Raw genomic sequence first — 19,025 nt, forward strand, 5'->3', positions numbered from 1 at the left:
CCATTTTTCAACGAACTTAGGCTCATAGCAGAATAAATATACAAGAATTCCCAGTGATCTCAGCAAGGAGAAAATCATGAAGGAGAACTGGTTTCTAGGGCAGGCTCTGCATTAAACAGCTGAATGACCTTGGGTAGGTCCCAATACTAATGACAACAGCTACCACTAACTGAGTCCTTTATTATGTGTTGAACACTGTTTCCAGCGCTTTACATTTATTGACTTACGTAATCCCCAAAGCAACCTAAGAGGTAGGTACTGTTTTTATCCTTGTGGAACAGATAAAATAATTGGGACTTGAGGAGGTTAAATAACTACCTTCAGCTAGTAAATAGCAATCTAACTCCACACTTGAAGGAAAAATGAGACTTGCTACACTGTTCATGCTTTAGTTTCCTCAGAAGAAAACCAAGTGGTTAAGACTAGATATTAATTCATTCAAATGTACTGAGTACACATTATGGCGCTCAGCCCTCAAGGAACTATAGTCTAAAAAGGAAAGACAAACATCAATTAAAAAAATCATAGAAATATACAATTTAAAAAGCTTTACATGCTCTGAACGGTGCTACAGTAATTTGTAACCAGAACTGATACGGTCTGGGGGCAAACAGGGATAGTCAGGGAAAGCTTATCCAAGACAGTGCTATCTGAGTTGAGATTGGGAAGATGAGTATTGGGGGAGAGGGGGGTGCTGGATTACAGACAGGAACAACATAGGAGAAATCATAAAATAGTCATGCCAGAAGGAGGAGAAGAGTACCCAATGAGAGGAGAGGTCAGCACCAGCCAGATAGTGTCATTACAGGCCCTGTTAAAAAATAAGGAGTAACCATTGAGAGAGTTTTAAGTATTGTATAAACACACATATACAACCAGTGGGGAGGATTCGTTTCTATATTTGGAGACCATGCCAAAGTGTACAGGGCTAGACACTTCCAGGCACAAGCTGCAGTCCAGTCAACAGATAATAGGTTTGGCTGAGGTTAGCTGAGTTAGAAGTAGAAGTGAAAGGACTCAAGAGCTATTCAAGAGGTAAATGTAAAATGAGTTAATGATTGACTGGATTGAGGACTGAATGCATTGCAAGGAGGTATTAAGGAGTGTCTAATAAAGTTTTGGCTTCAGCAATTGGATGAAAAGAAGATGACATTCAATGAGACAGAGAACCATAAAAAACACCAAGGTGAGGGTGCCGGGGGATAAGGTTCATGAGTTCAGTTTTGAATTAAAGTGAATCTGAAGTGCCTTTGAGACACCCAAGCTGGTTATCAACTCTAAGGGTACAGGCTAAGAATGCAGACTCTGAGGTCGGACTGCTGGAACTGAAACCCCAGTCTGCCACTAGCTATGTGACACTGGACAGTCACTTAACCTCTCTGACCCTCAGTTTCTTACCCTGTTAAGTGAAGATACTAATAGGTCCAAACTCCGTGGGACGGTTGTGAGGATCATATGGCAAGACATATGTAAAGCTTTCAACATAAGCATTTAATTATTATTGTCCCTTCTGCAAACACTTTGATGCAATAATTAAAGTGTTACCATAATGAATAGATGCTAGATAGGATACTGTTGACAATATTACTAAATTGTAAAGTGCCATCAAAATGCTTCTACCATAGTTAATTCCAGTGGTTTTGGTCCCATGTTTGAGGCCTGATGTTTTGAGCACTTCTACCTCAGACAGTTGGAAATCAGCTCTGTAATTTAAAACGAATCATCCTGTGCCTAACAACTGTCCCACCAAATGTATCAGTAAGCTATTGATACCCCAAAATGGAATAAAACCTTACTTTATTCTGCAGGGCCTATTGTTTTCATTTTGTAACTGCCCCACTTTATTTCACATTTAATAGCTTCTCAATAACTCAATTATCATGCATCCTCATCACATAACCTAGCCAGGAAAAGTTTGCTAGGTTATTAAGGTTATTAAATTCCTGTTTCAGACTTTTCCTGTCTTTTGACAAAATATCATAAAATTCTTGGTGAATCTTCAACAAGTTCATATTACAGCATCAACCCTGCTCTACAGAGCTCACAAAACTGAAAGATGAACAAAGTGACTCAGCTGGGACTTAAAATATATATATATATGAATACATTTTACTCATACAAAATTGAAGTGATACACCCCAAGTGAAAGTCCTCCTTCCCTGGACCCATTCCATTCTCCTCCCCAGAGGCAGCCATAGTTATCTGCTGATATGTAACCTTCCACAAAATATATTTACATACAGAAATAGAGTTGTGACTATAGTTTTGCTTATTGTTGCTATTTTACATAAATGGGACCACAGAGTATTTTCTGTTGGCGCTGTTCTACGTAAATAGGTTCATACATATTTCCTTTATTTACTTAATTTGGCCTTAAAGATCTTTCTATATCAAGACATTCCTTTTAATTCATAATATTATCTGAAATGAATTTCCATTATTTACTTTCCTTTTCATTAGCATTTTCCTAAAATACTGCAATGCTGCAATCAACATTCTTGAAGATTTCTTTTCTGTACAATAAATATCTCTCTGACAGGTATCAAGAAGTGGAATTTCTAGGTCCAACAGAATGTGTATTCTTAAATTTTAACAGATAACTCTCAAAAATACAGATACTGTCCAGCCAAATCACCAGTACCTATTTATTCACAGTAGCACATCTTAATAGAGCTCCAATTATGTGTATTACCTGCACAAGGACACTTCCTTGCCCACATATTTTAATATTCATATTATCACTAATTCTCAAAAAATATATAAAATCAATCTGAAATTAAGATCACTTCTAATATATTTTAAAACTACCTCTACATTGTACTAAGACACAACTGTACCACCAAATTAGTCTTACATTATACACGTTAACTTATTTATAAAGAAATAAAGAAGTTAGGACACTGGAACTCAGCTCCTTCAGGCCATTTAGAACTTTCTGTGGCAATTCTGTGTACCACTTTGTATGGAACCACCAGACTTTGTTAGACAAGATGCATGAGATACACTAGCATAGGATCTATTACACTGGAATACACAAAATTCATAACTTTACACAAAGATACATACACTCTTTTCGAGTACAAGGTTTTTGACCTAAAATTATAGGAATTTTAATATATTCTGTTTTACATGGTACCCATCAAACAGAGAAAAAAAAAGGTATGTTAAGTCTAATTATATTCACTGCATTTTCAAGTATATTACTGGTAAGAGAGAACTTCCGTTTGACTTGGTGTCAATGAGAACTGAATCTTACAATTTACTCTGTCACCACCCTCTCCCACATCCCAGTAGAGAATTATTTTGACCCAAAATAAATAAATAAATAAGGTATGGCTCATTTGTGAGAATACCACTTCCGCTCAGTTGAAAATTTACCTTCGCATATTATCCTTTTTTCAATTAAAGCTATTGTCTCAGTCTCTTATCATATACAAATAAGTTTGGTCTGTTATTACTAACCCAATACTAGGTTTTATTCTAATATCCCCTTATACCACCTGTTTTTTATTTTCCACTACTTACTTTGTAGAATGGCTTCTAGTCTTCTTACTTCTCTTAAATCCTAACTTATTTATATTTTAATGATCACAGCAGAAAAATTATATATTGAAATAAGTTATTTTGCCATAAATTACCTTCCTTTTGTTTTATTAAAGATTTTTTTAATTATGTGTGTGAGCTGCTTACATTATCTATACATTTCATCTCAGGTCACTAAGGGGACCTCATTAAACATGTTATTGTGAATCACTGGTCTACCACCCAACACTGAATATTATAAATCTCTGACAATATATGGGAAAATAACATCATTATGTATCAAGTTTCACCTAATCTTATGAACCAAAGTTGAGTTAACTAAGTTTAATAATCATTTGTCATTTGTTTTCTGAATTAACTGTTCTCATTGTTTGCCTATCTTATCAGAGTTGTCTTTTGCATTTCAATTAATAAATTTTTAGATTACAGACATTAATTCATTATTTATAAAACAAACCTTTTCCCTATCATTCACTTTTAAAGTTCAACTTGTTTATGGTAATTTTTGGCACCATAGTTTTAACTTTTTATATAGTATATTATTGCCTTTGCAACTTTCGGGCTTAGTATCTCCCTTAAAAAGGGTTTACAATGAAAACACACATCCACACAAATGCACCAAAATGATCACAGCAGCATTATCCAAAATATTCAAAACGTGGATACAACCCAAATATCCCTCAGCTGATGAATGGATAAACAAAATGTAGTATATCCACGCAGTGTATATTTGGCCTAAAAAAAACAACGAAGTATCAATACACGTACAACACGGATGAACCCTGAAAACATGCTGAGTGAAAGAAGCCAGTCACAAGGGAGCACATACTTTATAATTCCATTTATATGAAATGCTGAGAGGAGACAAATCAGAAGGGACAAAGAAGGTCAACTGGTGGTTGCCTAGGACTAGTAGAGATGGAGGAATTGAGCAGTGACAGCTAAAAAGTGTGAAGTTTCTTTTTGGGGCAATGAAAATGTTCAATAATTGATTGTGGTGATAGATGCACAACTCTGTAAAAATACTAAAAGCCATTAAACTACATTTTAATAGGAGAATTTTAAGGTATATGAATTATATGTCAATAAAGCTATTTTTTTTAATTTTTTAAAAAACATGGCAACATTCTCTTAGACCTAGAAATAGAGCGAAATTACCAGAGAACCATGGAATGAGGATGAGGGCAAAAGAGAAGGTACACATTTGTGGTGGAGTGTGAAAGGGAGCCAAACCCTTATCCTCCATTGCAAAAGTCAATAGATAGGTAATACCTAAATTTGAAAATTCCAGTAGAAACACATGTATGTTATTTCAAATGAAATAACATATGAAATAACATATACCCCAAAGAATCAGCCAAAGGGTTTTAAATAACTGCTTCTGGAGTATAGGAAATGGGGTGGAGGAAGGCACTGCTAGTTCTCAAAACAAACCATGTTAAATATTGCTCACAATACTAACTGTATAGATAATTAAGAAAAAGTAAAACTAAACCAATTAAAACAAAATAAAGGATCTCTCTACCCTAATGTTTTGAAACAATTCTCTAATACTTTCTCCTAACATTGATTACTTTCATTTCTGCTGTTCTCAACTCCGCAGGTATCTTATTTTCTCTGAAATGCATAAACATTTTTGGCTAGCACCATTTATAAAATAGTACCCTATTTTCTTTCTGATTTCAAAAATCAAACAACTGTATACTAAATAACTATAAAAATCACTCTCTGGACTCTGTTTTACTGTCAATTTCCTGGGCCACTCCTATTCTAATGTTCTTCCTACTTTAATTATTATAACAATATTGTATGTTTTGTTATCTAATGTACAGTAAGCACCATGTCTACCAGCTATTATTTTTCAAAATGTCTTAAATATTCTTAAACACAACTCTTTTCAATGAAATTTAAAATACACTGTTAGGATATTTGTTGTTTAATATTTAGGAAACTGACATATTTAAAGTATTAACTCTTTCCCTTTATAACATGGTACAATGCTGCAAATTTTCAGGTCTTGGTTTTTTCCTCAATAAAGACTTAAGAGACTTCATCTTGCACATCTTCAAAGGCTATCTGTTGCCCCTTGTGAATGCTTTTATTTCTATATCAGTTATATTTTCTAATCACATATTGAGAGTACGTGGAAAGTTTAGTGTTATTTTATATGAACTTTTTCTGGCAAATTTATTAAATATTAATAGACTTAATAAGTGGTTCTCTTCAATTTTCTAAGACAACAATCAATCATTATCTGGAAATATTGGCAGTTACATGTTCTGCTCCAATGTTAATTTCTCATTTCCTTCTCTTGCTGTTTTACTTTAGCTAGGACTTCAAGTCCAACATAATATTAGCAAAAATAATAAGTTCCCTTATTTTATCAATGCCTTTAATGAAAATGTTTCTAAGTATTTCACCATTTAGTATAATGTTTGCTATGCATTTCTAATAGCTTTTTTCCAAGTTGGGGAAATTTATTTCTACACTCAAACTTGCATTTTAAAAAGATCACTCAGGCCACAGTGCAGAAAACAGATTAGAATAAAGCAAGAATATACTAGAATATACTAGACCAATTTCCCTTATGAATACAAATGTAAAAATCCTCAACAAAATACTAGCAAGCCAAATCTAGCAGCCATGACCAAGAGGGACTTATCCCAGGAATGCAAGGGTGGTTCAGCACAAAAATCAATCAAAGTTACACACCACACGAACAGAATAAAAGAATACATTTGAAAGCTACATGATCATCTCAACTGATGCAGAAGAAACACTGGACAAAATCCAACATGCTTTAAATGATTTTTTTTTAATGATAATTTAAAAACCTCAACAAACTAGTAACAGAAGGAAACTTCCTCAACCTAATAAAGGGCATTTATAGAAAACCCACAACTAACATCATACTTAATGTTAAAAGACTGAAAGTCTTCTCCTTAGGATAAATAACTAGATAATGATGTCTGTTTTCACCACTTCTATTCAGTGTTGTACTGGAAATTCTAGCCAGGGTAATTAGGCATAAAAAAAGAAATAAAAGGCATCCAGATAGGAAAAAAAAAAGAAGTAAAACAATTTCCATTCACAAATAACATGATCTTATACACAGAAAATCCCAATGAATCCACCAAAAACTATTAGAGCTAATAAATGAACTCAATAAAGTTGCATGATACAACATCAATATATAAAAATCAGTTAAATTTCTATACACTATGAATAAACACTCCAAAAATGAGATTAGGAAAACAATTCAATTTGTAATAACATCAAAAAAATACAATACTTAGGAATAAACTGAAGAAAGTTCAAGACTGTACACTGAAAACTATAAAACACCACTGAAAGAAATTTTAAAAGACCTAAGTAAATAAAAATTTATGATCAATTGGTTTTTGACAAGAATACCAAGACCATTCAATGGTGCAAGACTTTTCAACATATAGTGGTGGGACAACTAGATACTCACCCACAAAGGAATGGAGTTGGACCCTTTCCTCACACAACATACAAAAATTATCTCAAAATGGATCTAAGAGCTAAAACTGTAACACTCTTAGAAGGAAGCAAAGGTATAAATCTTCATGATCCTGGATTAGGCAACAGTGTCCTAAATATGACAACAAAAGCACAAGCAACAAAAGAAAAAACAGATAAACCAGACTTCATCAAAATTACTAAGGAAGTAAAAAAAACAAGCCACAGAAAATATCTGCAAATCATACATCTGATATGGGGTTTATATTTAGATTATATACAGAATTCTTACTATTCACAACAAAAAGACAACCCAACTGAAAAACAGGCGAAGGAGTTGAATAGATATTTCTCCAAAGAAGATATATAAATGAAATGAGGCTCAACATAATATGTTATTAGAGAAATGCAAATCAAACCACAATGAGGTATCACTTCATATCCAATAAGATGGCTGTAATTTAAAAGAGGAAACAAATAAGCATTGACAACGATGTAGAGACTTAGGAACTCTCAACCATACTCTCATATTCTCATACAGTTTGGTGGTTCCTCCAAACACTAAACATAAAATTACCACATGACCCAATGATTCTACTCCTAGATACCCATCCAAAAGAATGAAAACCTATGTTCAAACAAATAATGGTACACAAGTATTTAGCAGCATTACTCATAATATCTAAAAAGTAAAAATACAACATGTGCTATATCCAGTCAATGGAATATTATTCAGCCATAAAAAGGAATGAAGTGCTGATGCATGCTATAACACAGACGAACTCTGAAAACATTAGGCTGAAAGAACCCAGACACAAAAAGCCACATATCGTATGATTCTACTTCTGTGAAATACCTAGTATAGGCAAACCTGTAAAGACAGAAAGGAAATTAGTGGTTTCTGGAAACTGGGGGGAGGGGGAATATGGAGAAACTGACTAAAGAGCATGGGCTTGTTTTGAAAGTAATAAAAGTGTTCTGGAATTAAGACAGTGATGATGGCTGTACAACATGGTGAATAACCCAAAAACTACTGAATGTACACTTTGAAAAATTAAAATGGTAAACTTTGTATTATGTGAATTTCACCTACAGTTACAAAAAAGAAAAAAAAAAGTATACTGGAGGATACCAAACAAGAGGCTACTGCAGAGATCCAGATGAGAGATGACAGCACACAGGCTTCAGGCTGTGGAGTGGAGATGGAAAGCAGACTGCTTCTAGAGATATACTGAAAGCAGTACCAACGTAACTATTACCAATAATATTCTAAACCCTGTTTATATTCAATCTATAGATACAGCAATGGACAACTGTAAGAGAACAAAATGTAACTATCATAAACTTTGATGATATAAAGTTACAAATGACAGAAATTGTATGGTTAGAAGATGAAGGATATAGAACAGCAAACATTTTCTGAACTTACACCAAAAAAGTCCAGATACTGTCTATAAAAATAATTATAAAGGTAACACAAACCAGAAAGTGAATAAAATTATGATTCACAGCAAAGACTCAAAATATAAGTTTAAGGTCTTTACTTTTGATGAAACAGTTTGAAAGTGAAGAGATGACATCCTTCCATAGTGTTTTTGTTTGTTTGTTTGTTTATTTTACCATGAGCATATATTGTTACTTTAGAATTTTGTAGACCTCAATAATTTAACTATTTTTACTAACAAGTCACTTGTAATACACAAAGAACTGAAAAGCACTGACAGAATACTTTTGATAAACCATATATAATTCAGTCTCCTTAAAATACTACAGAAGTAATAAGAACCTACAATAAAAACATAATGAACCCAGAACTCCTTCACATGAACAAAAGGAGATATGCAATTTTTATAATACCCAAATTTTAGAAACAATGTGGAAAATCATTAACAGATGATGACTGTAAACCTAGAAAACCCAAAACAATCAAATGAAAAACTACTGCAACAAAAGAGCATTATTTAAAAGACATGAAATTAAATATCCAGATAAAATAGCCTTCATATAGAAGGAAGGAAGGAGAGAGAGGGAGGGAGGGAGGAGGCGGGGGGAGGGAGGAAGAAAGGCAAACACACAGAAGATATACTGAAAGAAATCATCTCATTTTTATGAACAACCAGACAGGAGGCAGGATGACCTGGGGTACACTTAACATAAATGTGCAAACCCTACTGGTGGGCACTTCTAAAACTCCCCTTAAAAAAAAACAAAATAGAATTGCAAAAATGGAAACACATTCTGTGTTTTTAGGTAGAAAAGAAAGCAGTATCATAAATATTTCCCTAATTTTAAATCCAACACAATGTCAATAAAAATACCAACAAGCCTTTTTCTGAAACTATACATGGATATTCCAAAACTCATGTGGAAAAATAACCAGGCAGGAAGAGCCAAGAAAAAAAAAGAAAGAAACAGCAAAGGTGAAGGAGGGAATACCTTGCCCTACCATACACTGAAACACAACACAGCTTTAATCATAAAATAATGTAGAAGTGCAACATCTACAGAGACCATAAAACAGAACAGAAAGACCAAATTTAGCTCGTGATAAAAATGGCCCTTCAAATCAGTGGGGTAAAGATGAATAAGTGGTGTTGGGACAACTGGATACCCATTTGGAAAAAGATAAAGGGTCTGTATCTCACACTGCCATGATAATTCCTTTATTTTTACATTGGTGGTTTCAAAAGTGGTTATTTTCTATCATTCCTACCATTCTTCTATAAAAACATCTTCTTCCCTACCCCACCATCTTGAATAATCACCATGGCTTCACAGATTCTTTACTCAAGGTGCTATAATCCATTATCACTGTATTTTTTAATGTTCAAAGCCCTTGTAAGCTTATATCCTGACATGTTCCTTTTAGTATTTAACATGTTTCTATGTCCTTCTGACATGTTCCTCTTAGTATTTGAACATTTCCTTGCTTTTTGACTCACAAAGATATTCCAGGCTCACCTTTCACTTTCCCTGCTCCAGACCTGAAATCAGACATTTCTCCAAAGAGCTCTGGCTTCTTTCAGTGGGGGAACAGTCTTTAGGAACCAAAATCTGGACATTAGATATGTTCACTGCTACTGTGGTATCATTCCTTTTAGACTGTTTCAATGGTCAGAATAGGAAATAAATATAAACATGTTTGTATACAATATACTTATGGTTCTTGTAAGTTTGTCCTGATAACTCTAATTCAAATCCAAGGTAACAGGTTTCTTCCTCACCTTCCCCCATCCCATATTTGTACTTTCTCTCTCCTACCACAGTGAAAAGTCTGTTTCCCAAGAACAACATTTTTTCATTTACTCTATCCTATAATAAAAAGAAAACATATTCAGAATTATTAAGACCAACTACTGCTAACAACAGACTACTAAGTAAATTTCAAGATTCTTTTTGACTCAAAACTAATTGATGTCAATGATAACAACTTATTCAAAACAATAATGCCAACCATGTATGGGGTGACTGTAACTTACAGAAAAGGGTAATAAATGACAGTAATGTTATAAGGAATGGGAGGAAAGAAATAGGAATATGCATTTATACCATTACCACCATGAAACAGTATAGTGTTATTAAAAAGCAGGCGTGGATTAGTTGTAAATATATATTGCAAACAACAGGGTAACCGATAACAGTTACAAATACATAATAATCCAACTATTTAAATAATCACTTTAAGTATGAATGGTCTAAAATACACTAATTAAAAGACAGATACTGTCAGAGTGGATTAAAAACAAGACCCAGGGCTTCCCTGGTGGCGCAGTGCTTGAGAGTCTGCCTGCCGATGCAGGGGACGCGGGTTCGTGCCCCGGTCCGGGAGGATCCCACATGCCGCGGAGCGGCTGGGCCCGTGAGCCATGGCCGCTGAGCCTGCACGTCCGGAGCCTGTGCTCTGCAACGGGAGAGGCCACAACAGTGAGAGGCCCGCGTACCACAAAAAAAAAAAAAAAAAAGACCCACCTATATGTTGTGTACAAAAAATCCACTTTAAACATAAAGACACAGACTGATTAAAAATGAAGAGATGAAGAAAGATAAACCATGCTAACACTAATAAAACCTGGAGTAGCTACATTAATTTCAGAGACAACAGATCTCAGAACAAAGAACAGTCTCAGGGAGAAAAAGGGGCATTACATAATGCTGGAGGGGTCATTTCTGCAACATAATAACCCATGCATATCCACCTAACAATAGAGCATCAAATTGCATGATTTAAAAACTGATAGAATTACAAGGAGAAATAAACAAATCCCCTAGCATAGTTGCAAATTTCAACTCACCTCTATCACTTATAGATCCATCAGACAGAAAATCAATTAAGGGTATAGCTGAACTGAACACAAACAAAAAAATCAACTAAATCTAACTGAATACTAGATCTACTTGAATATAGAACACTGCATCCAACAATAGCAGACTACTCATTCTTCTCAAGGTCATACTGATATTCACCATGACAGACCACATTCTGGGCCAAAAACACACCTTAACAAATTTAAAATAGAAATCTAGGGCTTCCCTGGTGGCGCAGTGGTTAAGAATCCGCCTGCCAACGCAGAGGACAAGGGTTCAAGCCCTGGGCTGGGAAGTTCCCACATGCCGCGGAGCAATGAAGCCCGTGCGCCACAACTACTGAGCCTGTGCTCTAGAGCCCGCGAGCCACAACTACGGACGCCCGTGTGCCTAGAGCCTGTGCTCCACAACAAGAGAAGCGAACGCAATGAGAAGCCCACGCATCGCAATGAAGAGTAGCCCTTGCTCTCCGCAACCAGAGAAAGCACGCACGCAGCAAGGAAGACCCAACACAGCCAAAAGTAAATAAAATAAATAAATTAAAAAAAAAAAGAAATCATACTGAAGTATCCTCCTAGATGACAATGGAAATAAACCTAGAAATCAATAACAGAAAAACAGCTGGAAAACCTCAAAATACTTAGAGATTAAATAAGGTACTTAAGTAAAATATAAGTAAATGAAGAAATCTCAAGAGAAATTTAAAATACTTCTAACTATATGAAATTGAAAATACAACTTATCAAAATACATGTGATGCAGCAAAAGCAATGCTTGGGGAAAACTTACAGCACTGAATGCACATATTAAGAAACGTCTACAATTGGTAATCTAAGCTTCCACCTTAAGAAACTAGAAAACAAACAACAAATTAAATTAAAATAAGTGGGAAGAAAAGTAAAAATCAGCAGAAATCTATGAAATTGAAAGTAGAAAATCAGTAAAGAAAAATCAATCAAATCAAAAGTTAGTTCTTTATTAAAAATATCAGTAAATTGATAAGCCTCTAGCCCGGCTAGCCGTGAAAAAAAAGAGAGAAAACAAATTACTAATATCAGAAATGAAAGAGAGTATCAATTACTAACATCAGAAATTCATCACTACTGAATCCCACTGATACCACAAGCATAATAAAGAAATATTATGAACAACTATATGCCAACAAATTTGCTAACTTACATGAAATAAACCAATTCTTTGAAAGGCACAAGCTAACAGGACAAGAAACAGATAAGCTGAATAGGCTAAATCTATTGATATTAAAGAAACTGAATCAGTAATTAATAAGCTTCTAAATCAGAAAGCATCAGATGCAGATGGTTTCACCAGTGAATTCTACTAAAACATTCAAAGAAAAAAATGATGCAATTTCTCTACAATCTCTTCCAGAAAACAGAAGCAGACGGGGCACTTCCTAGCTCATTTTATGAAGTCAGCATTACCCGTATACCAAAACCAGACAAAGACATCACAGGAACGGAAAACTAAAGGTCACTATTTCTCATAAACATAAATGCAAAAATCCTCAACAAAATGTTAGCAAATTAAATCCAGCAATGTATAAAAATAATTACACCCCAAAATCAAGTGGGATTTATTTCAGGTGTGAAAGACTGGTTCAATATTTGAAAATCAATTAATGTAATACATCATATCAATAGGCTCAACACGAAAAGGCATACAATCATCTCAATAGATGCAGAAAAAGAATCTGACAAAATTCAACCAGATAAAAACACTTGAACTATGAATAAACAGAGGCTTCTTCAACCTGATAAAGGACATCTACCAAAAAACCCATAGCTAACATCATACTTAATGGTGAAAGACTGAATGCCTTCCCCTCAGATCAGGAAAAAGACTAGGATGTCTGTTGATACTTTTAGTCTACACTGTAACAGAGGGTCCAAAGGGGGAGATTACAGAAGAGAAAGAAATAAAAGGCATCCAGATTGGAAAAGAATAAGTAAAATTTCTTCTGTGTGCAGATGACATGGATCCTGTACATAGAAAATATTAAGAAACCCACTAAAAAACTATGAGAAAAAATCATCAAGTTCAGGAAAGTTTCATGATACAAGATCAACATACAAAAACAATTGTATTACTGTACGCTAGCAATGAACAATCTGAAAACAAAACTAAGAAAACAATTCCATTTACAATAGTATCCAAAAAGAATGAACTAGCTAGAAATAAATTTAACAAAAATAGTGTAAGACTTATACAATGAAAACTACAAAATACTGCTGAATGAAAAGATATTCCATGTTCATGGAATGTTAAGTTTTACATTGTTAAAAAGGCAATATTCCCCAAATTGATCTACCTATTCAATGCAATTCCTATCAAAATACCAGTTGACTTGACTTCCTTGAATAAACTGAGAATTCTTTAGAGATTCTGGTATAAATTCTTCAGAAATGGTACTGACATAAAGATAGACATGTAGATAAATGGAATACAACTGAAAGTACAGAAACAAACTCTATGTTTACAGTCAATTAATTTTCAACAAGCGTGCCAACACAATTCTGTGGTGAACAATAAGTCTCATCAATAGCACTGGTACACTGGATATCCAAAGCAAAAGAATGAAGGTGACCTCTTACCTCACACCATACACAAAAACTAACTCACAATCAATCACAGACACAAACGTGAAGAGCTAAAACCATAAAACTGTTGGAAGGAAACAGTTATAAATCTTTGTGATCCTGGGTTAGGCAACAGTTTCTTAGATATGATCCAAAAGCTCAGCAACAAAAGAAACAAATAAATTGTACTACATCACAATTAAAAACCTAGGGTCTTCAAAATTAACAAGAATAAAAAGAACCCATAGGAGAAAATATATTCAAGTCATGTATCTGATTAGAGACTTGCATCCAGAATATATAAAGAACTCTTACAATTCAACAACAAAAAGACAAACAACCCAATTAAAAAGGATTTGAGAAGACATTTCTCTTAAGAAGAAATACACACGGCCAATAAGCACATGAAAAGATACTCAACATCCTTAAATATTAGGGAAGTCCAAATCAAAGCCACAATGAGATATCACTTCCCAACACACCCGATGGCTATAATCAAAAACCAAACAATCACTGTTCATGATGTGAAGAAATTAGAGCCCTTATACTTTGCTGGTGGGAATGTAAAATGCTGCAGCCACTTTGGAAAACTTCGGCAGTTCCTCAAAATGTTAATCATAGAAGTACAATTACCATATGATCCAGCAATTGCACTCCTAAGTGGAAATAAAAAAGGATGCCCATAAAAATTTATACATGAATGTTCTAAGCAGCATTGTTCACAAGATCCAGAAAGTGAAAATGATCCAAATGTACATCAATAATGAACAGACAAAAAAATCCAAACAATGGAATACTACTCAGTCATAAAAACAAATGAAGTACTGATACATGCCACAACATAACAGAATCTTAAAAACCAAATGCTAAGTGAAAGAAGCCATAAATAACCACATATGATTTCTTTATGTGAAATGTCCAAAGTAGAAAAATCTATTGAGACAGAAAGTAGATGATAAATGGGTCTTAGTCTGGGGGGAGAGGGAGTATTGAGAATGGGGAGACACTGCCAAAAAGAACAGGGTTTCTTTCTAGATTGATAAAAATGTTCTAAAATTGGATTGTGGTGATGGTTGCACAACTCTGTAAATATGCTAAAAATAATTGTACATTTTTAATTTTATATGTGAATTAATCTCAATAAAATTTTAAAATATGTACATCTATCTAAATATATAGCTTTATTGAGATAGAATTCACATGCCATAAAATATATGGAATTAAAGAATGTATTCTTTAAAACATGAGAAAAATGTGAAAGGAATCAACCTGGTTTTTTTTTTAAAAAAAGGATGTAGTAGGAAGATGAGCTAGCTGACCTCTTCAACAGGCCACCTGAGACATGATACAGGCTTGGACAAGAGCAGTGTTGGTAAAGAACATGGATAAAAATGGAAAGACTACAAAGGCACTTGGGAAGACCTGATGATAAGCCAGATGTGAATGATGAGGTAGGAGCGGGCATTAAGAATAACTTGAATTATTCATTTGCTTGTTTGCTCTACTTCTACCAGAAGTTGGTATAAGGTTCACAAAAATGGTCTTTAAAATGGGTCACAATTATGAGTAGAAGCCTGCAAGACTGGGAGAAGGTTGGTATGGAGAAGGGAGAGGTCATTCCAGAAGATGTGTGCAAAAGCACAGACACATAAGAGCAAGAAAAGGTAAAGCTTAGGTGCAGCAGAAGGGAGATGGATGGTCTGTAAAGGCCTGCAGCTGTGAGGGCTTGTAGGCATTAGAGACCACTAGAGGTTTTTAACTGAACAGAGATGTGATTCTTGCTTGGCCTTGAAAAAATAACCCCAGCACCAGTGCAAAGAACAAACTGGGAAGGAGAATGACTGGAGACCAGTTGACCTATAAAGGCAGCCACTGCAGGAAACCAGGAGAGACCTCTGTAAACCATGACCAGGACTGCTGCTCTAAAACCCTGAGGAGGCTGGACAACAATGCAAGAAATAACGACTAAAGAAAGTTGGTTGTCTAACTGTGCTTCCACAACAAATTACAAATATGGAACCCAAGCAACCTATGAGTACGGATGTATTCTGCATTTACCCACCTCCACCAGCCTAAAGAGGCCTACAGGGCAGAGAGCAGTCTGGGGCTCCTCTGACCCAGTGGAGTTGTCATATTCCCTGCAGGCTGCTAAGAGCACCAAATTTTGGACTCGCCTCTAATAAGCAAAGGCACCAGGGAGATTCCTTCACCTGCACCAGCCTTGAACTCATGTTTTTCTTTGCACTGCTTATTGCTGGTTTGACAGTAAAGCAAAGCAAAGTAAAGCATATATAATGTTAAACAAAACTGAGTTGTCACCTTGCCAATCCTGAAAGGAAGCAGGTCAATTTTCTTTAGAACCCGTATTCCCTAATAGCTGATTTTTACATTTCAAGTGACAAAACATTCTGAATTTATCAAATTGACTTATATTCTGATTTCTTCTCCTTGACCCATTTGAAACCTAACTGAAGGACTTTCCAGACATTTTATAAAAAGTTACGTTCAATATGCATTCATTTAGGTCAAAAAAATACAGAATATGGTGCACATTACTAGCTGTACCTGCAATGCATTTGAATCTAATGTACTGCTGGTTCACCTAATGTAACTGAAATGCTGGCAAGACTAAGCTTACCCAAAAGATGGTAGCGTTCATGGCTCTAATCACTCCAGTGCCAATCTACTTTCCAGCTGAATTTCTCAAAATTCTGCCTGTCTTCATGCCTGCCTTATGCCATTTCCCCAAAACACCACACATGTTCCCATGCCATGCCTTTCACCATGCTCTTGTCTGTATGAAATAATAAACAAATAAAAGAAAGAACTCATCATACTACAGAAGACCCCCTATGAGCTAGATCGATACTCAGTGAGCAAGTTATATTACCCTCTCGTCTAATCTCCACAGTAGGCATACAAAGTTGGTATTATTTTTCCTATTTTTGCACGGAAGAAAATTGAAGCACAGAGAAGTTTGCCTAGGAACCCTCACTAATGTCACATCCCATTGCAAAGAATGCCTTGGACCCCTTTTCATCTGGCAAAACCCTAACTTAACCCTCAGAATCCCCTTCTGGAGTCTTCCAATCTCCCCAGATATAGCTATCATATGAACCTTGGGGATACTACAGCCCTTTGCTGTCGCCAAGCCTTTAAAGTTAGCATAACCTTTTAATCACCACTATCTTCCTCGCTATACTGGGTGCTGCTTAAAGATAGCAATCATGACTTAACTCTTTTTGCACTTCTGCTTAACCGATTATAGGTGCTCAATAACTGCGTGTCAAAATTCAATGACTACTCTTCTGGCAAACTGCTATTTCCACCTTTCTTGATCCATTTAACTTCTCCCAACAAGGCAAGTGAAAGGAATTGAGCTTTAACAGCAATCCCACCGACTGGCACACATCCTCTATCACAACCCTTCCTCCCACTGTATTGTACTGCTAATGCATCTATCTCCATCCACCCAAGGAGGTAGCTCAAGGGCAAGATCAACATCATCCACAACTGTGTCCCCCAGAGCTCAGCAAGGGAATTGGAAGACCAAGAAAATGCTCAAAATTGTCTAACTGAACTGAAATAGTCCACAAAACTAACCTTCTAAGATAAAATGGGCAAGGGGAAAAATTGTTCCAGATGCACCGCTTTAAATTGAAGAAGACTCAGAATAATAGGGTGCATTGTCAAGGCAGCTTCCAAAACTCTCCGCCTGATAGCTGAGTTGACAGAAAGGAATCACAGAGCAAGAACAAAATCTGGAAGCAAATATCACACACCCGGTTTATTGACCTTGGCTCGTCTAGAGATGAGGACGTAAGCCGCATTTCTGTCTTCGGCGCCGAGTAGGGCCACTTTTACAGGTAAGCTGCTCCGAAGGACACCTTTAGGCAAGGAGAGCACTATACAGCTGCAACGCTTGGGAGGGGGAGGGGAAGGGCCCCCAAGCCTCTCGGCGGACACTGACGTCAGCCCGGACACTCGACCTTGCAACCCCTTCCTAGGACCGGCGGCCGCCCGCGTCGCGCCCCTCACCTCGGTTCTCCTCCTCCAGATACCGCACCCGCAGTTCGTCCTCCGTCTTCACCTCAGAGCTGTAGCCCCTCCGCCAGGCCGCCCCCCCGGCCGCGGGTGTCCAGCCCCGAGCCCAGGTCGCCGGGTCGACCCGCGGGACCGTCCAGGAGCCGGACAGCCTCCACCCAGGGCCAAGCCGCGCACAGCAAGCGGCCACCAAGCGAGCGCGGCCGGCCTGCAAGATACCCAAGGCCCCGGGTGCCGTTGCCGCCGCCGCCGCCATATTGACTGTTTACGGCGTGAGCCTGCGGCTGCTGCCCCGCCCCCGCCGCGCGCAGGCCAGCCCCCCGCACGCCGCAGGGCATGCCCAGGCCTCGCCCCCAGCTCGCCCCGCCCGGCCACGCCCCTAAAGCCTCCCTCTCGCGCCAGGCTCCGCCCCCGAACCCTCGCCCCGCCCAACACCGATGACAGAGCGTTCCAGGTTCCACTTTCTCAGGCCTCCCTTGCCTGACAGGAGGTGTAATGGCTTGTACAGCAAAGGAAGGGAGAAAGTAATTCTCCAAGGCTGTGGAATATTTTAGGGGGAACATATTCTATAAGAACTCCCCGGAGAGGGTCGCCTCCCTACACTCCCTGGGCCATGCCCTGGGGTCATGAGTTAGCGGCAAAGGTGAACTAAAATGTTTGGTCTCAGGTTTGGCTGACAGGGTAGCAGCTCTGCGTGGGACTCCGGTTTACTCATATATATAAGGGCCAAGGGTTATCGGTTAAACATGCCTATAAACATACATGAGGCTTACCATACAGAGTACAGGAAAGTAGTGAGAACAGCCAATCAAAACAAGGGTCCTCAGCCCACCAACTCAAGCAGGTGGCACGGCCCGTCCCGGAGTCTAATCCTAATCAGGAACCACCATCTTAACAAAGAGGCTCAGCCAAACCTTATGCTGAGGTGGGATTTAGAGCACAGAGGCCCTTCCCTCAACCAGAAACGCAGAATATCAACTCAGAGTGTAGGTGGCCATCAAAGCACACTGTATACAATTTTCTCCTACCTAGCTTTTATCAAATCTCAACGGA

At 37.0% G+C, this 19,025-nt stretch overlaps 1 protein-coding gene across 1 annotated transcript in view; it reads right to left on the reverse strand.

The window, feature by feature from the left end:
- AUH (AU RNA binding methylglutaconyl-CoA hydratase) overlaps nucleotides 1-18,240 on the reverse strand; it is a 162,335-nt gene extending 144,095 nt beyond the window's left edge. The window contains exon 1 of the mRNA XM_082841990.1: nucleotides 17,967-18,240. Coding sequence (XP_082698116.1) covers nucleotides 17,967-18,228 — 262 coding nt within the window. The 5' untranslated portion in view covers nucleotides 18,229-18,240. The remainder of the gene's footprint in view (nucleotides 1-17,966) is intronic.
- Between the last annotated feature and the right edge of the window lie 785 nt (nucleotides 18,241-19,025).

Source organism: Leucopleurus acutus, assembly GCF_964270905.1.
Source record: "Leucopleurus acutus genome assembly, chromosome: 7".
Taxonomy (NCBI): domain Eukaryota; kingdom Metazoa; phylum Chordata; class Mammalia; order Artiodactyla; family Delphinidae; genus Leucopleurus; species Leucopleurus acutus.